At 35.9% G+C, this 21,178-nt stretch overlaps 1 protein-coding gene across 2 annotated transcripts in view; it reads left to right on the top strand.

Moving 5' to 3' along the window:
* Window positions 1-21,178, top strand: part of SEMA3C (semaphorin 3C) — a 207,633-nt gene that overhangs the window by 138,123 nt on the left and 48,332 nt on the right. For both annotated transcript variants that reach the window (XM_086397157.1, XM_086397158.1), the window contains exons 10-12: window positions 1,943-2,012; window positions 4,072-4,216; window positions 16,947-17,169. In XM_086397157.1, the coding sequence (XP_086253283.1) occupies window positions 1,943-2,012; window positions 4,072-4,216; window positions 16,947-17,169 (438 nt within the window). The remainder of the gene's footprint in view (window positions 1-1,942; window positions 2,013-4,071; window positions 4,217-16,946; window positions 17,170-21,178) is intronic.

The raw sequence follows: 21,178 nt of genomic DNA, 5'->3' as shown, positions 1-21,178 counted from the left end.
CCAAGTTATGTTTAGAAATGATTTTTATTTTGCTTTAATTCATTAATGTATAAAATGGTCGATGAGGTAAGTAATAAAAAGGTGTTACAATATGATTCTGTTGTTGTTTAGTCACTAAATCAAGTCCAACTCTTTGCTCCTTCATGGACTGCAGCACACCAGGCTTCTCTGCCCTCCACTATCTCCCTGAGTTTGCTCAAATTCATGTGCAAATATGGTTCTAGCAGTTACAACAACTGAAATAGACATTTGGTCTCCTGAAAAGCCATTATGTGGATCATAGAAACACAAATTTCTACTTCAGTTTTTCTAGAAAAAAGGCTTTAAGTACGATTTTGTGTTATAACCTAGTCACTATTTCCTCCAGAATTCTTTACCAGTATTGTATGTTTATGTTTCACTGACTTGGAATGTTTCAGTTTCTCCTTATTTTAGGGGGAGCTACAGTGCCAACCTTTGTTCACATATAGAGAGACTAGTGGTTATCACTTTATTACTTAAGATGTCCTAACTTTATTGTGAATAAAAATACATCTTTCTTTGTATTGGTCAGCAAGAATGTTATTTGCAAAAAGGTCCCTAAATCCAGATATTTCTTGTATTTATAACAATTGGTTATTATTGAGATTTGCTATCAGAAATCTACTCCCAGATTCTGTCATTTGTTGCACTTGCACCTCACCATCTGTAATTTTCCTTTTGCCTCCATATAGTTTAAAATAATTATAGCAATTTTGACTGAAAGACAAAAGATCTTACTTTATAAAGTCATTGTGAAAAACTTTTCTTCCATGTTCAAATTCTAACCCTAGGTTAAAAAGAAATTGAGATTTGTAATACTTTTTGAATTAAAAAAGTAGTATTTTATCATTAAAGGATATTTAGAAATTTCAGGAAAAAAAGAAGAAAGATAAAAATTTCTGTAGGTTTGTCAACCAGAAATACTCACTGGTCATCTTCTTGTATTTTGATGTATAGTTTAAAGGTTTACATGGTTCTAGCTCATATTAAATACTGTTATGTCTCTTCTACTTAATATTATTTTATTAACATGTTTCCATAAGGTAATAGTCCTCAAAAATTCTTTTTGTATTTATTCAAAAAACTAAAATCATGGCATTCAGTCCCATCCCTTCGTGGCAAATAGATGGGGAAACAATGGAAACGGTGACAGACTTTATTTTCTTGGGCTCCAAAATCACTGCAGATGGTGACTGCAGCCATGAAATTAGAAGATGCTTGCTCCTTGGAAGAAAAGCTATGACCAACCTAGACAGCATATTAAAAAGCAGAAACATTACTTTGCCCACAAAGGTCCATCTAGTCAAACCTGTGGTTTTTCCAGTAGTCATATATGGATGTGAGAGTTGGACTATGAAGAAAGCTGAGCACTGAAGAATTAATGCTTTTGAACTGTGGTGTTGGGGAAGACTCTTGAGAGTCCCTTGGACAGCAAGAACATCAACCAGTCAATCCTGAAGGAAATCAATCCTGAATATTCACTGGAAGGATGGATGCTGAAGCTGAAACTCCAATACTTCAGCCACCTGATGTGACGGACTGACTCCTTGGAAAAGACCCTGATGCTGGGAAAGATTGAAGGCAGGAGGAGAAGGGGACAACAGAGGATGAGATGGATGAGATTGTTGGATGGCATCACTGACTCAATGAACATGAATTTGAGTAAGCTCTGGGAGTTGGTGATGGACAGGGAAGCCTGGCGTGCTGCAGTCCATGAGATTGCAAAAGTCGGACACGACTGAGTGACTGAACTGAATATTTTATTTATTTTACCAAGTGCTTATCTTTTAGTTCCTGTCAAATTATAATAATGCTGCAGGAATATCTTTCTGAATAATACTTTTCATAGTTGAAATTGTTCTCTTAGGGTAAATTTTTTAAATATTTGGAAACTTTAAAAAATTATTTTTCCCTCTTACAGAGGATGTGTTTCTGCTGGAAATGGATAACCCAAGGACAACGCTAGTGTATGGCATTTTTACAACATCAAGGTAATTATTAAACAAATAAATTTTATGAGTTAAACAATAACCTTTATTGAGTAATAGTAATTATAAAAACATTCTTTCAACTCTTTAATTTTATGTAGAACTTAGGAGGCAACCCTCTCATTTTATTAATTTTGTTTAATTACTAAATGTATTTAAGTGGAACTCACACTTTCGAAATAGTTTTATATGGAGTATTTGTAGTAATTATATAATTTTTTCCTCAAAGAAAGGAAGATATGAGCTACAATGCAGAGATAATGTATATAAGTTACATTGTTTTAAGGAAATAACTTGAAGACTCATGATCCAAATAGAACTTGGCATTTCAATTTTAATTTTTATTTCAGGAGTAATCTAAAGTGTGGACTATCAACACACTGAAACAGTTTTCATCTTCCATGTGACAGTATTTCATATTTTTGAAAATAGCTTGTTTTCTAATATATCAGAAATACCAATCTCAGTTATCACAGACTTCAAGACTGTCCAGCATATGCTCATCCTTTCCTGTATGTTTTCCTGTGTACTATTTTATGCCAGAAATATTAACCAGCATTCAGTACCATACTCCATTTGTCTTATGACCAATTTAGAATGTACTTTTCCTTAGACAATCAACCACAAAATGAAAATCTAAACATTTTACTGTTCTTCTCTAGTGGAGGAAACATGGTATAATTTTCAACTTTGATGAACCATTCAAAGTAAAATTGATTATAAATCATATTTACTTTGCCCTATAAGATATCTAAAAACATGTCCTTTGGGGTGGTGAGTTTAAAAGGGAAAAAAATTAACAGGAAAAAAAATTCTTGATTTAAATCCCTAAGAATTAACAAAGCAAAATAACTAAATTCTTAAGAAAAAAAAATTTGAATCAAAAAAGTTATTTCCCAACACCAATAACTAACAGGGGAAAATTTTAATTGTCATTTCTATTGATGCTAACGATTAATAATATATCTTGGTTCTTTCAATGGGCACATAAGTTTCCCATGAGGCATCTAATTTAAGAAAAACATGTGAGTCAGAAAAATGTTGGTTTCAGTCCATCTGCCCAATGACAATGGAAATAGTTTTCAGTAAGGATACAAATAAATTTTCTGAGTTTTTCTGACTTAGGGTAATTTAATGAAACTTTTTTGACCCCTGTTGTTTTCTTCTGTGACTAATAGGGAACATTTACAACAATTTCTCTAACTACCACTTAGGACATTATAAGAGCACTTTTACATTAAAATAATCTTAAGACAAGGAGATAGAGTGTTCCCTTATCAGTAAGATTTATTTTGTGAGTTAAATTATGATAGGCTGTATCAATAGTGACAGAATTCAAATCATATTTTTTAATAAATCATCAATTCTTTTTTTGGTGCCAAGACAAACCACTTAGAAATTATTTTGATTTGTTCTATATTTTGGGCCAGATTCATTGAGTACTTTTTTATAACTTAATGTCTACTGTATTCATGGATGACTATAAATAAATGTCTTAATGCTTTTTATATCAATGGCTATTTCAAAAGTTTTTTTGCTTAACTTGTGTAGCATAACATTCAACTTTTTATCATTGATTTTGCCATTTATTTTTAAGTTGTATTTACATTTATTTATTTATTAATTAATTTATTTATTTTTTTACTATTAAAGATTTTTTTTTAATTTTATTTTATTTTTAAAATTTTACATAATTGTATTAGTTAACTATTTATTTTACATTGCAATTGGGCTTTCCCGGTGGCTCAGTGGTAAAGAATCTACCTGCAAAATGGGAGACTAAGGAGACATGGGCTCAATTCCTGGGTTGGAAGATCCCCTGGAGGGAAGAAATGGCAACCCACTCCAATATTCTTGCTTGGAGAACCCTATGGACAGAAGAGCCTGGTGGGCTATGGTCCATGGGGTCACAAGGAAGCAGACGCTACTGAAGCCGCTGAGCACGCATAGTTGGTTGACAATGTTGTGATGATTTCAGGCGCACAACATTATGACCAATACAATCACTTTTAAATTTAGGAAATAGTAAAATTAATATTTTTCTGTTTTCTTTTTTTTTCAGCTCAGTTTTTAAAGGATCAGCAGTATGTGTGTATCATTTCTCTGATATACAGACTGTGTTTAATGGGCCTTTTGCACACAAAGAAGGGCCCAATCATCAGCTGATTTCCTACCAGGGGAGAATTCCGTATCCTCGCCCTGGAACTGTAAGTATCCAGCAAATTTTTTTTGTTACTTTACTTTTTAAAAAGATATAGCTTATTGAGAAATGAATATCATGTTGATGTTAATTAAATACAAACATAGACCTACTGGTATAATGTTTCACTGGATGAGTTCTTATACTTGGGATTTTACAAATATGCATGTTATAGAATTCTATACAATTTTTTCCTAAATGCTCTTGATATTAATAATAAAATCTCATTTATATTTTAAGACAGCTGGATATGTTAGATAGGGAAGAGATATTTTCCTAATTTTAATGGCATAGAAACCATAGCTTGGAAAATGGTAACATTTTGGAGGCGGTCTACTAATTTGAATTCAAGTTGCTTTTCTCAATTTTTCTTATATTAAGAAATCTCATCTATTTTAATAAAATTATCCTCATGTGAGAATTAATTTAGTAATCAATCTGCAAAGCTATTTCAATTTTAGGAATATATTTAGTTAAAAATTATGTATTGTATATTTCTCAAGGAAATAAAATGGTATTTGTGAGCAAATAATGACAATGAAAGTGAGGTTATAATTCAAATAAAAAGTTTTGAGTTATTCAAATATAACCATGTCTTGAAGCATTGTTCTATTAAGGGGTAGATTGAAAACTACCTTTTCCAGCTCAAGGTACAGGCAGATTGGAACTGAGTTTTTCCAGGACATTGGTCATAGTCTTACTGTGTGTGTGTGTGTGTGTGTGTCTGTGTACACGCACATGCATGTGGTAAGTCATGTCTGACTCTGTGATCCCACGGACTGCAGTCCACCGGACTCCTCTGGCCATGGAATTCTTCAGGCAAGAATACTGATGTGGGTTGCCGTTTCCTTCTCCAGAGGATCCACCTGGGAAGACCATGGTGGCTCAGACAGTAAAGAATCTGCCTGCAATGCAGGAGATGTAGGTTCAATCCCTGGGTCCGGAAGATCCCCTGGAGAAGGGAATGGCTACCCTCTCCAGCATTCTTGCCTGGAGAATTCCATGGACAGAGGAGCCTCATGGACTACAGTCCATGGGGTTTCAAAGAGGCAGACATGACTGAGGAACTAACACAGTCTTACTAATTTTTTTTAATTTGAATTATAATACTGCTGTGTTGCAGACTAGAATATTGACTGGTTTCTGTCTCTGTAAAATGTTGTACATCACTCTCACTGAGAGGAGATGTTACACAATTGACCGTCAAGGGAATATAATTCTCTTATATTCTTGTATTTCATAAAATAAGTTTATATTTATAAAATGGGTTGGATACAAGTAAAGAATGATTTTATTTTAAAAAATCAAAGGAAAGTTATTAAAATAATATTTACTTGAACAAAATACTTTTCATTCTTATTTAAATATGAAATTCCCTTTGTTAGTATGCTTTCAGACATTTGTCACTTATAAGTTTTACTTACTACTGATTCACTTTATTTTTGTATTATTATTAGATTTTATTTGCAATATAATATTTATTTCTTTGTTTTCTAATCATGTTCAATTATACTGCTGTCAATTTTTTGACAAGAAAAATAATGTGCTAATAAGCCTTTAAAGAAGATGTTTATTCAAAATTAAAAGAGCTCAGGTTTGGTTCCCTGGCTAGGAAGCTCAAATGTGTATTACTAACTTCTAATTAACTTTGGAAAGACTCAAAATTGCTACTTATCCATGAAAGTACTTTGTTTTAAAAAGCTAGTTAACCATAACTGGCAAAAAAATCTTACCATAGAATGTATAGTCCCCTTTTAAATGATCTCTCTTTGATGCTTATAGCTCAACAGAAGATGGAAGAAACATTTAACTATTTGGTATCACACAAGGAAAAGAAATCAAGAGCCATATCCATCTTAGGTATTAGAGTATATTAGATAAGAAACAGGTGGTTGGTGGTTTATAAACGTCTCTAAGTCATGTCCGACTCTTGCGACCCTATGGACTGTAGCCTGCCAGGCTCCTCTGTCCATGGGATTCTCCAGGCCAGAATACTGGAGTGGGTTGCCATTTCCTTCTCCAGGGGATCTTCCCAACCCAGGAATTGAACCCAGTCTCCCGCACTGCAGGCAGATTCTTTACCAACTGAGCGAATTATATAAAAGAAGGGGAAGCTGAATAACTTTCAAAATCCATCATGACTCAAGGCTCGCATTATTTCATTGACTGTAGTTCATGTATTTTTAAATTATTCACTGATAATGTGTCCAAAGATATGTCATATTTTTGAGAATGACTTGCTATTTGAATTGGATCAAGTCACTGTTTCATCTTAAGTCAGAAAATTCAGAGATGGCTGTGATTGGATTTGTTTTCATCAGTTATTCTATTGAACAAAATACATGTGGGATTAATACAGGAGCAATTGATTTGTAAACTGAATAAAATCCCATTTTCTCCCATAAATCCTTAAGATAAACACCTCAGATACACATAAAGGAGAGCCATGCCAAGTAAATAATGGTTTGAGTCAGCTTGTACCTGACTGACAAGAAGAGATTGCATTCACCTCATCTCAGTCAAAGGGATCACAGTGGCAATTTGAAATCAGTCATGGATGGAGTCCTACATCATGAAAACTGATGATGTTACTAATTAGGATTTTTTTTTTCCCCTGAAGAAAACCACCCACCTTGGTCCCACAGTGCCTCATAAGACTCTTCACCCAATGGCAGCTCAAAAAGACTCTGAGAATGACAGTGAGGAAAACATTCATGTCAAACTTTTATTGTACATAAAATGTGAGAGTAGATAATTCCTTTTAGTAAAGCAAGTAAACCACTGCCAAATTAGAAAATTCTGCTAACAGTCCCACTTTGCATTATTTCTGAGCTCCTAAGCATAAGCATTTTTCCTTTTCCAAAGCAGTGTGAAATAAGCCAGGGCTTAGTGACACATCTGGAGCAGACTCCGTGAAAAAAGGGAGTGAGTTGTCAGTGCTTGAGACATATTTCTATAATGTGGTTGCTTACATCTGGTGTTGAGATCACAGAAGCTCCTTTAAAAAAAAAAAATGTTGTCAGATGAGTGATCCTTAGAGAATAAAAAAGGCTGGGTGGAGGAATAACCTCTGGAACTCCTCCTGGAAAAGCATACCTTCCTGAAGATTCAGTCCCTCCACCCTTTACTGAGCAAAACACCATGAAGTCAGCTCTCTGACTCAGAGCAGTCTGCATATGTCTCTTTCCTAGGTTTTTAAGGTTTAATATCCATTCATGTAGCCAGAAGACTCACAGCCAAGTGACCCAAAACATTCCTTTTTCTCTAGGGTTAAGAATGTTGCCTCTGAAGTCCTCCCAATGTAAGATCAACTACGATCTTCATACTTTAATTCCCTATGTAGTCCAGTTGCTGGGTCAACCTCATAACTGTATGACTGGATTCTTAAGGAAATGACACTAGCAGAAATCTGATACCCTCATTCTAATGTTCCCTGTAGGTGTTTCTTGTAAAGCAGGGTTGATAGCTGTGTTAGCAAACTGTCCCAACCAGCAAGCCCAAGTCAGTAGGAAGAAGCCTGCCAATTGTGTCATAATGTTTTTCCATAAGTAATACAAGTTTGTGGAAGAAACAGGACACCTTTGGTATGTTTCAAAGGGCAGCCAAAGACTGCAGATTCTCTCTGTGGCTGAGCTAACATATAACATTATTCTGATGCAGCGTGTATAAGCTTCTGTAGAAGACTGTGACTGTGTTTGCTTACCCCGTACTGTTAAAGCAGAACCTCATGAAAATGATCAGTTTTATCCATTCATCTGCTGATGGACATCTAGGTTGCTTCCATGTCCTGGCTATTATAAACAGTGCTGCGATGAACATTGGGGTACACGTGTCTCTTCCCTTTCTGGTTTCCTCAGTGTGTATGCCCAGCAGTGCAATTGCTGGATCATAAGGCAGTTCTATTTCCAGTTTTTTAAGGAATCTCCACACTGTTCTCCATAGTGGCTGTACTAGTTTGCATTCCCACCAACAGTGTAAGAGGGTTCCCTTTTCTCCACACCCTCTCCAGCATTTATTGCTTGTAGACTTTTGCATCGCAGCCATTCTGACTGGTGTGAAATGGTACCTCATAGTGGTTTTGATTTGCATTTCTCTGATAATGAGTGATGTTGAGCATCTTTTCATGTGTTTGTTAGCCATCTGTATGTCTTCTTTGGAGAAATGTCTATTTAGTTCTTTGGCCCATTTTTTGATTGGGTCATTTATTTTTCTGGAGTTGAGCTGTAGGAGTTGCTTATGTATTTTTGAGATTAGTTGTTTGTCAGTTGCTTCATTTGCTATTATTTTCTCCCATTCTGAAGGCTGCCTTTTCACCTTGCTAATAGTTTCCTTTGTTGTGCAGAAGCTTTTAAGTTTAATTAGGTCCCATTTGTTTATTTTTGCTTTTATTTCCAATATTCTTGGAGGTGGGTCATAGAGGATCCTGCTCTGATGTATGTCAGGGAGTGTTTTGCCTATGTTCTCCTCTAGGAGTTTTATAGTTTCTGGTCTTACATCTTTAATCCATTTTGAGTTTATTTTTGTGTATGGTGTTAGAAAGTGTTCTAGTTTCATTCTTTTACAAGTGGTTGACCAGTTTTCCCAGCACCACTTATTAAAGAGATTGTCTTTAATCCATTGTATGTTCTGGCCTCCTTTGTCAAAGATAAGGTGTCCATATGTGCGTGGATTTATCTCTGGGCTTTCTATTTTGTTCCATTGATCTATATTTCTGTCTTTGTGCCAGTACCATACTGTCTTGATGACTGTGGCTTTGTAGTAGAGCCTGAAGTCAGGTAGGTTGATTCCTCCAGTTCCATTCTTCTTTCTCAACATAGCTTTGGCTATTCGAGGTTTTTTGTATTTACATACAAATCGTGAAATTATTTGTTCTAGCTCTGTGAAGAATACCTTTGGTAGCTTGATAGGGATTGCATTGAATCTATAAATTGCTTTGGGTAGTATACTCATTTTCACTATATTGATTCTTCCAATCCATGAACATGGTATACTTCTCCATCTATTAGTGTCCTCTTTGATTTCCTTCACCAGTGTTTTATAGTTTTCTATATATAGGTCTTTAGTTTCTTTAGGTAGATATATTCCTAAATATTTTATTCTTTCCGTTGCAATGGTGAATGGAATTGTTTCCTTAATTTCTCTTTCTGTTTTCTCATTATTAGTGTATAGGAATGCAAGGGATTTCTGTGTATTGATTTTGTATCCTGCAACTTTACTATAGTCATTGATTAGTTCTAGTAATTTTCTGGTGGAGTCTTTAGGGTTTTCTATGTAGAGGATCATGTCATCTGCAAATAGTGAGAGTTTTACTTCTTCTTTTCCAATTTGGATTCCTTTTATTTCTTTTTCTGCTCTGATTGCTGTGGCCAGAACTTCCAAAACTATGTTGAATAGTAATGGTGAAAGTGGGCACCCTTGTCTTGTTCCTGACTTTGGGGGAAATGCTTTCAATTTTTCACCATTGAGGATAATGTTTGCTGTGGGTTTGTCATATATAGCTTTTATTATGTTGAGGTATGTTCCTTCTATTCCTGCTTTCTGGAGAGTTTTTGTCATAAATGGATGTTGAATTTTGTCAAAGGCTTTCTCTGCATCTATTGAGATAATCATATGGCTTTTATTTTTCAATTTGTTAATGTGGTATATTACATTGATTGATTTGCGGATATTGAAGAATCCTTGCATCCCTGGGATAAAGCCCACTTGGTCATGGTGTATGATCTTTTTAATGTGTTGTTGGATTCTGATTGCTAGAATTTTGTTAAGGATTTTTGCATCTATGTTCATCAGTGATATTGGCCTGTAGTTTTCTTTTTTTGTGAGATCTTTGTCAGGTTTTGGTATTAGGGTGATGGTGGCCTCATAGAATGAGTTTGGAAGTTTACCTTCCTCTGCAATTTTCTGGAAGAGTTTGAGTAGGATAGGTGTTAGCTCTTCTCTAAATTTTTGGTAGAATTCAGCTATACACAATGGAGTATTACTCAGCCATTAAAAAGAATACATTTGAATCAGTTCTAATGAGGTGGATGAAACTGGAGCCTATTATACAGAGTGAAGTAAGCCAGAAAGAAAAACACCAATACAGTATACTAACGCATATATATGGAATTTGGAAAGATGGTAACAATAACCCTGTGTACGAGACAGCAAAAGAGACACTGATGTATAGAACAGTCTTATGGACTCTGTGGGAGAGGGAGAGGGTGGGAAGATTTGGGAGAATGGCATTGAAACATGTATAATATCATGTATGAAACGAGTCGCCAGTCCACGTTTGATGCACGATACTGGATGCTTAGGGCTGGTGCACTGGGACGACCCAGAGGGAGGGTTTGGGGAGGGAGGAGGGAGGAGGGTTCAGGATGGGGAACACATGTATACCTGTGGCAAATTCATTTCAATATTTGGCAAAACTAATACAATATTGTAAAGTTTAAAAAAAAAAAAAAAAAGATCAGTTTTAACATCTGTTTATAAGTGGACCAGAACCATCTGCTTCATTCACTGTGCTTTGACTAGGTATACAACCTGGTGCAGCAAAAGAACACAGAAAATGTATGATCTACATAGTTAATAGAAGAAAAAGAGAAACTTTTTTGCTGATACTTTTGTCAATTGTGTGCATCTTCTGGTTGTTTTTACAGTAGAAGCATTTCAGTTCCTCATAGACATTTTAAAACATTGTTAGCATAGTTTACAATCAAATTCAACACATAAGGCATATAGACATGAAAAGTTAATTACATATTGTTTCACATAAGTATTCAAGGCATGTGAATAAAGCAGATGATAAATATTATTGAAATCTAGAGAAAAAAGAGATTGTCATGGGACAGTCTAGTTTGGAAAGGCATGTAAAAATATGTGAGATTGACCCGGCCCTGAAGGGTAGTTGATGTGGATAATTTGAGTAAGTAAGGAAGGATGTTTCAGGCAAAGGTTACTGTGTACATTACAAGGCAAAGATAGAAATTAATCAGTGAGTCCTAGAAGCTCTGCATGGGCTAGTAGGACTGGAACAAAGGGCTCTTTTAAGTCATGGAGGATAAATACCAGAAAAATGAGGGCCAGCTGGTGCATAAATTCAAGTCTTCAGCTATTTAATTCTTTGGACTTTAAGTAAAGGGCCCAGATTACCAAGGGTTTAAACATAAGATCAATTTCTTTCAGAACACAAGTTTCAAAGACTAATCTAGAAACTAGCCCAGATTCTAGAATATCATTTATTTATGTCCATTTATTTATCCATATGCCATATGTCCTTCAAGTGTTAGGTCAAGCTCCTTTTGAATGTGCTGGTTACTCCTTCTGTAATTCGTTTTACCCTTGTTTTCTGTTGCTTGTCTTTAGTGTCAACTCCTACTTCTTCCCTTCATTTTGTGATTCATGATTTAGGATTGCTCCAGGCATTATAGTTGCCAGAATATTCCAAACTATTTTTGAAATCTCTAAACCTCTTCACTAACTCTGGCAGCCTTAAGTTTCTCTAATAAATTCATTTTAAAAATATTGGTTCTTATTGATTGTGAGTGAAACTCTGTTTTTATTTTATATTTATCTTAAATTATATGTCACAATTGTTATGTTACTTTGAATATGTCCATCTTTCTTAGTAGAACACTTGTGTCTAGAAGACAGTGGTTGCTTCCTATCCTTAATTCCCCTGCTGAGCGCTTCAAAATGCATTTTGAATAAAAGCTATCCAAAAAATTGACATATGAATTGATATGTGAACACATTAATGCTGAAAACCAGTATAATAGAAATACCTGAGAATAGGAAGGAAATTAGAGATACTTCCTGATAAGATACATGGTATCCTCATTATTCCTAGCATTTCACTTTAGCACTTTAGTAATCCAAACACTTAAAATGTCTTTACACAAAGAAAGGAATGCTTATCATCACTTAATAAACAGAAAGCTAAAACTAGAGGAAAACAAATACCTGAAGGGGAAGTTTAACCAAAATTACTTAATGACTATTTGTAGAGCAAAATTATCCTTCCTATGAATGAGACAGCCGCCCAGTTAATGGACAAAGGCTTCCACCAGGCTCCCCCGTCCCTGGGATTCTCCAGGCAAGAACACTGGAGTGGGTTGCCATTTCCTTCTCTATTACTTTATAGTAGCATGTGGGTATTAACATTTTCTTGAGGTTTCAATACACATGCTTTCATATATCACAAGGTGAGGGATATGTTAATTGCATCTTATTTATACTTGACAGTTTTATACTGAGCAAACTCACAAGTCCAGATAGTCTACAAAGGGTAATCAATTTCGTTCTTGTCACATAACTGTCATTCATTCTTTGTCTTATCTGCAAGATTTAGGCCATGAATCAATGGAAAAAATCAATTATTGACTAAAGGAATTCTTCTGTAATTTTGAAAATAAACTTTTACTAGGAGACATTGTTTCCAAGTAAAAAGTTTGTTTATTGTGAATATAACATAAAAGTCCCACATGGAGAACATTTGAATGAATATAAAATAATTGATTTCAGTTGATTTATTTGGGTTACCTATTTAATAACTGGCCTTCCTGGATGGTTCAGTGGTAAAGAATTTGTCTGACAATGCTGGAGACCCAGGATACCGAGATGCAGGTTCAATCCCTGGGTCGAGATGTTCCCCTCGAGGAGGAAATACCCACTCCAGTATTCTTGCCTGGAAAAATCCCATGGACAGAGGAACCTGGAGGGCTACAATCCATAGAGATCACCAAGAGTCAGACACAACTGAGCAACTGAGCACACACAACATTTAGTAACTATAGTTGTGAGTAACTGAAACATAATTTTTAGCTTAATTTCAATTATCATTAAGTAAAACCAGGAAACTAGACACGTGTAATTTAATAAAAGCTTATGAAAGTGATTGCTAGCTGGAGATTATAGAAATTGCCTAGTAATCTACGCTACTTTTGGATAATCCTTGAATTTATGAAAACAATACTTGCAAATATTTAAGGAGACAGCTCAGGAAACCATCCTTTAAGTGGTGCTTTTTGAAGGGCTGGAGCTATGTAAATTGCCCGTGCACTTGTACTTTCCATGTTTACATTCAGTGAAAATTCATGATCCTCATGCATCTTCTGGTTGTTGTGTTTCCCTTTCTCCACTTTGTGTGACAAATGACAGTAGGAAATACCCGTAGCACTACGTTTTTCAGAAGTATGGAACACATTCATCAGTTTAGAATATACTCACATGGAATTGTTTGTCCTTGTTTGGTCTTTTATTGTAGTTAATTTATAAATATGCATATTTAAATACAATACTTTTACCTAAAAGACAAGCATATGAACCCTAGATGAAAGTCTCGTTAATGGGATAATGAATGAGAAGCTTAGTTTTATTACTTGTCTCATTATCTCTCTTTAGTGAAGTCATTTAATTGCTCCTTATGCCTTTCTACAAAAAGAGAACTATATTTACTGGTCCTATAAAATATTCTAGTAATGTTAACTGGTTAAAGCTAGTCTAAAAATTGCATTAGGGTGATACAATTCAAATGAGGGAGAGCACATTCAGTTTGTGGAGACTTAATTTGCAAATGTAGGACTGCCTGGGCAGTAATGGCCCAGAAGCACTGACATTGTAGGATAGCCATTGCATGAATTTAACCCAGAGGTTGCCATGTTTTGTTTGGTCCCTAAAGTTGTTTTTCTTTTTGCACTGGGATAACATTAAAATTTTGGCAGTTGTTCAGTCACTCAGTCTTGTCCAACTCTTTGTGACCCCATGGATTGCAGGACGCCAGCCTTCCCTGTCCTTCACTATCTCCCGGAGTTTGCTCAAATTCATGTCCATTGAGTCAGCAATGCCATCCAACCATCTCATCCTCTGTTGTCCCCTTCTCTTCTTGCCTTCTGTCTTTCCCAGCATCAGAGTCTTTCCCAGTGAGTTGGCTCTTTACATCAGATGGCCAGAGTTTTGGAGTTTCAGCATCCATCCTTCCAATGAAAATTCAGGATTGATTTCCTTTAGGATTGACTGGTTTGATCTCCTTTCAGTCCAAACGACTCTTAAGAATCTTCTCCAACACCACAGTTCAAAAGCATCAGTTCTTCAGTGCTCAGCCTTCTTTAGGGTCCAACACTCACATCCTTTCATGACCACTGGAAAAACTATATCTTTGACTAGATGGGCCTTTGTTGGCGAAGTAATGTGTCTGCTTTTTAACATGCTGTCTATTTTGATCATAGCTTTTCTTCCAAGGAGCAAGCGTCTTTTAACTTTGTGGCTGCAGTCGTGGTCCACAGTGATCTTGGAGGCCAAGAAAATAAAATCTGTCACTATTTCCATTTTTTCCAGTTTTTTGAAAAGTTGGGTTTAGGCCAGCTTTTTCACTCTCCTCGTTCACCTTCATCAAGAGGCTCTTTAGCTCCTCTTTGCGTTCTGCCATTAGGGTGATGTTATCTGCATATCTGAGGTAATTGCTATTTCTCTTGGCAATCTTGATTCCAGCTTGTGCTGCATCCACTCCGGCATTTCACATGATGTACTCTGCATAGAAGTTACATAAGCAGGGTGACAGTATACAGCCTTGACATACTCCTTTCGAATATGGAACCAGTCTGTTGTTCCATATCTGATTCTAACTGTTGCTTCTTGACCTGCATACAGGTTTCTCAGGAGGCAGGTAAGGTAGTCTGGTATTCCCATTATATAAAATTCCACATTTCTGTTTTCTGTTGAAATTTGACCACACTGTTTATATTCCTGCATAGGAGCAGTCACCTAGAAATAAGTCTTCACTGCCACATTTGAATAAACTGTAGTTTTCATTTCTTACTGACTGTATCACATCTTGCTATTTACCACAGATGCTATACCCATTTCTGTTGATCAGGAAGCTTGATTTGTTGCTTTCCTTTCAATGTGTACCTCTCTAAAGAGGATAATTGAAAACTAGAGCAGTAGTGCTTTTGTTTAAAAAAATATATAACCAAGTATTTTTGTTTCTGAAAGTAGAGATATTGACAGTGTTTGATAGGGTTAGACAAATAATGTTTTATGTGTTAAAAGAGATTATACGTTGTTCATATAACTTGATACTCAGCTCCTATTAGTGCATGTGTTCAAGTTTCAAGCTTCAGCACCTCCCAGTCTGCCCTTGAGTTTGTCCTCAGGTGACTTGTAAATGGAATCCTCTTCTTGGAAATCCTTGTCATGCTAGAACTGCTGAAACTGTCCTGCAGTCATTTTTAGGTCTCATTATTGCTTTCTCTCTATCTCTTTATACCTGATGCTCTGAATCTTTCCCTTCCTCACCAGAATTAATGCCCCTGTTCCATATAACCCCTACACCAAAATTGGATGACAGATATAATAAAGTATTTCACTCATCCAACTACTCTGTCAAATATCTAATATTTGTCAGCTTTATTATAGGTCTGAGGGTAAAATAATGAACAAAACATACCCAGTTGAGAATAATTCACAGCTTACCTTCTAGAGGAAGAAACAGACAATAAAGATACAAACAACAAATATATTACACACAGGTATATAGAGCTGTAGTCCATGGGGTCGCTAAGAGTCAGACACGACTAGGCGACTTCACTTTCACTTTTCACTTTCATGCATTGGAGAAGGAAATGGCAACCCACTCCAGTGTTCTTGCCTGGAGAATCCCAGGGACGGGGGAGCCTGGTAAGCTACTGTCTATGGGGTCACACAGAGTCAGACACGACTGAAGTGACTTAGCATAGCATAGCATAGCATAGTATATAGAGCTGTGAAAAAAATAAAGCAAGCTAAGGAAATAAGAGGGTAGAATTGGTGATGGGGAGCTATTTTTATATATCATCACCTTAAAGGAAGTTACTTTTGAGCTGAGAACTGATTGAGGCAATGGAGAAAACCATGGAGTTGTCTGGAGAAGAGTAATCCAGGTAGGGAACAGCAAGTGCTAAGATCCTGGATGGGGAGCTGACTTGAAGCTCAGGAAGAGCAAGAACCATGGCCGTGGTAGACTCGATGCAGCCCAAACATTTAGGAGCTTATAGTCATGCTTAGTTGTTGGGATTTTATTCTGAGAGTAGTGGAAGTTACTGGAGTTTTCCAGAGGGAAATTACCAGGTGTATTGACCATATCCAATCCAAGCTCCAACTTCAGAGAGTCCTCTTTGGTAGGGAGGGGATCAGATGGAATGAAATTCTTGCCTTAGAATTCTGATTGAATTTGATAATGATAATCTAATTTATTCTAGCCAGTAGTAGCATTCATTGGTGGAGAAGGAAATGTGACTTACTTCAGTATTCTTGCCTGGAGAATTCTATGGACAGAGGAGCCTGGTGGGCTACAGTCCATGGGGTGGCAAAGAGTCAGACACAACTGAGCAACTAACACATAGCAGCATTAGATTGTATCCGCAAGAGCCTTTTTTTCCTAGCAACACTGAATCTGGCCCAGGATAAATATAAAAGTGATGGATGAGAAAGGTGATAAGTTTTATCATGAACCGAATGACATCAGCTTCACTCTGAAAACAAACAGGACAGGCTATGTGGACTTGGCCTATTTAAATGATCAAGTTACATATATTGTATGTTTATTTTCTACAGATCGTGCTATGTATAATCATGCTGTTTTTTTCTCAATAGGTAGCAGATACACTTAAAACAACTTGAGCTTCTAAGTATTTTGAAAAATAGAGGTCTTTTGATTATTATTAACATAAAGTTACAATTGCATTAACTTAGTCCTTTTAAAAATATTTTTTTAGTGCCCAGGAGGAGCATTTACACCCAATATGCGAACCACGAAGGAGTTCCCAGATGACGTTGTCACTTTTATTCGGAACCACCCCCTCATGTACAATTCCATCTACCCAGTACATAGAAGGCCTTTGATTGTTCGTATAGGCACTGACTATAAGTACACAAAAATAGCTGTGGATCGAGTGAATGCTGCTGATGGTACATACAATGTCCTGTTTCTTGGAACAGGTAAGTATTTTAGCTAAAACTACTCTTAATATGTAGTAAAAGAACATGGTTGTTGAGGGCATGATATTGAAATCAGAAAAACTCCAGTGTTTGCTTCTGTCTGACTCTTAGGTGTTAAATGTCCCTGTGTTTCAGTTTCTGCATCTGCAAAATGGAGTTAAAATAAATTACTTTATGGGATTGTTGGGAGGATCCAATGGCTTAATATTACCATATGTAAAGCACCTTAAACAATTCCTGGCACCTAATACAGTGAAATAAGATAATGAAATAAATGAAGGGATGGGAATTTTTAAGCATGAGTATCCTCTCAGCTAAAACAAATTCTGTGACCTCTTCATAAACACATGAAGATATCTATGCTTTCCTGCCATCTCTATGACTTTTATCAATTAAAATTTTTTGTTTTACTTTTTTAAAATGTGTTTATTTTTTAATTGAAGGATAATTGCTTTATGGAATTTTGTTGTTTTCTGTCAGACATCAACATGAATCAGCCATAGATATGCATTTGTAATATCAATATAATATCAATTACATTATTACAAACTTTATTCTTCCATTTCATCCTCCCCTGAAACCTTGGCTTAGCAAACTTATGCCAGCATATGAAATCAGGCCTGTACTTCTGCTGTACTGCTGATTTTGCCAAGGTCTTCAGTTTTCTCGTGATAAGAAAGTCCAATATCCTTTAACCATTAAAATGCCTCCGTGCCCTTGTATCATTTGATATTGTAGAATCACTCTTTACTTGTTACTTCAGCCATAAGTCACATAATTTTCCTTTATCTTCAACAGTTCCTTCTCAGTCCCTTCATTAGTCTGGCTTCCATCTCCCCATGAGTGTACGTGTTTACTGAGGTTCTGTCCATAGTCTTCTTTTTACATATTCCTTGGCCATCTCATTCACTCATTTGGTTTTAATTAGTCTGTGCAAACAAATCCCAAATGTGTATCTCTAGTCGTTGCAATTTCATGAGTTCAGTGTTAGTATTTACAATTTATTATTAGGTAACAGAAGTTGTATGACCCATTAACATTTCAAACAGCATGCTTCAAACTCAGTTTATTCACTTATAAGACTGCTTAATCAATGCTTAATCTAGTTCCCCGTGTTTGTATTCATTGCTACACATTCCTCTCAAGGTTCTATTTCTCCTTGATATGTCATTCTTTCTAGATATATTACAGTTCTTGGTAAACTCAGTAAATATTTGTCAAGATGAATTGAAAATCATAACTATATCCATTGCTTCTCATACAATGAAATGAATTCATAACTGATTGCAGAAACTAATTTTTGTTTGCTTAAAAACTGTTTTCAAAAGATGTTGTCTTCATATAAATAACTACAGTCTTTTAGCCTTGATTCAGATCATCTACTGTGGAGTTTGCATTTTTTAAAAAAACTTTTTTTCCTGAATTGGTCGTTTAGAGTTACACCTGTCCTTAATGTTTCATAATACTTAGGAAAAAATGACTGTTTTCTTATTTTCCTTTTGAAGCCAGTCTTAAAGGTGGACCCTTTTCCCAGTTTTATTGAGATATAATTGACATACATCACTGTATAAATTTAAGGTGCACAACATAATGGCTTGACTTATATATATATATTGTGAAATGATAATTGCAGTAATTTTAAGTATCCATCATATCATATAGATACAGTAAAAAGAAAGAAAAAATACATTTTTCCTTCTGATGAGAACTCTTAGGATTTACTCTCTTAACAACTTTCATATGTATCATACAGCAGTATAACTATAGTGCATCCCCTAACTGCTCACGTGTACCTTATATCCCAAGTACTTATGTATCTTATAACTGGAAGTTTGTACCTTTTGATTGCCTTCATTTAATTCTTCCTCTCCCCACCTCTGGTAATGAATGTGGTTTTTCATTTTGTTTTTGCTTTTTTGTTCCATATATAAGTGAGAGCTTAGCATAATGCCCTCAACTTCCATCCATGTTGTCACAAACAGCAAGATTTAATTCTTTTTATGGCAAAATAATATTCTGTTGTGTTTTAAACCACACTTATTTTTCCTTTTTTAAAAATGAATTTTGAATGAAGTTAAGTTGCTTTACTTTATAGTGTTGTTAATTTCTACTGTATAGCAAAATAACTCAGCCATACATACACATGTATCTCCTCGCTTTTGGATTTCTTTCCCATTCAGGTCACCACAGTTAGTACGTTAAGTAGAGTTCCCCAAGAAGAATGGGAAATTGAGATTACGGCGTATACCCTATTGATACTATTCTGTAGAAACCATGTAGCTGTAGACGGACACTTAGGCTGTTTCCATGTCTTGTCTCTTGTGGATACTGCTGCAGGGAACATGCGGGTGCAGATATATTCTACTGTTAGTGTTTTTGTTTCTTAAAGTTGGACTCTGATGCCACATTCAGGTTGTTTTTTCATAAAAGTCTACATAAGATATACAGGTTTCATGGGTGGAATTTTCTAGTCTTTAAAAATTGTCCAACAATGTTCATTTAGATAGAAAGCAGTAAGAAACATGCCTTTGCACAAGTTCTTTGACTTTTTTTACTACATAAAAAGTGTCTGGCATCTTTACTCGGACATTTTTATATTGGTATTTAAACACTTGTGTCATTTTCAAAAACAGTATTTAGGCATATGTTTTTAATTGTAGTGGGAAGCTCCACTAATCACTGCTTACAAAGCCACATAAGTCTCTTGAAGATTGTATTCTAATAGGAAAATTCATGCTGTGAAATGCCTCTGCCAAGAGCGTCTTTCTGGATAGATGGTAACTCACTTAACCATTGAACCTAATCCTCATGGTTATATCAGATCACATTGTAATTGATTTCAACTTACTTGAAACTCTAACAAACACTATATTGTTATGAAATATATTTTCTACCTGAGTAGATCTTGAATTTCTGGTGAAATTTCTTCAAAAGAAAGTTCTCTATGTTTGTTTGCTACTGAAAGCGAATAAAATAGCCTTTTCTGAAATAGAAGTTGGGAGAATCATGGTTCACTATTCCCAGAATTTCTTAACTTTCTGTATCTAAATGTCTTAGGAAGGATTATAGTATGTCTTTTGTGTTGTCAAATCCCCAGGTACCAAATAGCCCTTTAGTTGTTATTAATAAGTAATGATGCTTCAATTATTGCCACAATTAAGCAAGCTTCTCTCATGGCTTCCCTTTTCTCCGGATCTTCATGAAGAATTAAAGGGAATTTGATGAAGATATTGGTTGTCAAAAAAGTTGCCATAGGAAAAACTTATGGGACACGTCATTGGAATGCAAACAGGATATCTTATAACTGTATCCACTTTGAATAATAGGAATGATTTGTAGTTCACAGAACTTTTATGGTAGTTGTGCAGGCTGAATGCTCAGTAACTTGCTGCTGCAGCTGCTGCTGCTAAGTCGCTTCAGTCATTCCCGACTCTGTGTGACCCCATAGACGGCAGCCCACCAGGCTCCCCCCTCCCTGGGATTCTCCAGGCAAGAACACTACTGGAGTGGGTTGCCATTTCCTTCTCCAATGCATGAAAGTGAAAAGTGAAAGTGAAGTCGCTCAGTCGTGTCCAACTCCTAGCGACCCCATGGGCTGCAGCCTACCAGGCCCCTCCGTCCATGGGATTTTCCAGGCAAGAGTACTGGAGTGGGGCGCCATTGCCTTCTCTGTCGATAACTGTTACACTTAGTCTACTATAGTTTACTATTCTGGCTGAGGTTGAGAGGCTGGTATTCTGGCCTTCTACTTTTCTGGGACTGCCTGATTATTTTTTGTGTACTGTGAGCTGCCACAATAAACAAACACATACATACATAGGTACATGTACAAGTCAATAAATGCAATGAAGGGAAGAGGAAGGGAGGGAGAAATAAAAGTAAATTTTGTCCTGTCGTCTTTTATTTCTTAGTTTGCATTATCAACGTCTAGTCTGTGGGTGAGATAGCCCACAGCCTGCTACAAATATGGTCTATAAGCTAAGAATGATTTGCATTTTTTAATGACTGA

Source organism: Bos grunniens, chromosome 4 (assembly GCF_055505025.1).
Source record: "Bos grunniens cultivar Pamir isolate PY7600 chromosome 4, Bosgru_T2T1.0, whole genome shotgun sequence".
Classification (NCBI taxonomy): Eukaryota; Metazoa; Chordata; class Mammalia; order Artiodactyla; family Bovidae; genus Bos; species Bos grunniens.
This window is presented reverse-complemented; position numbering and strand designations above follow the sequence as displayed.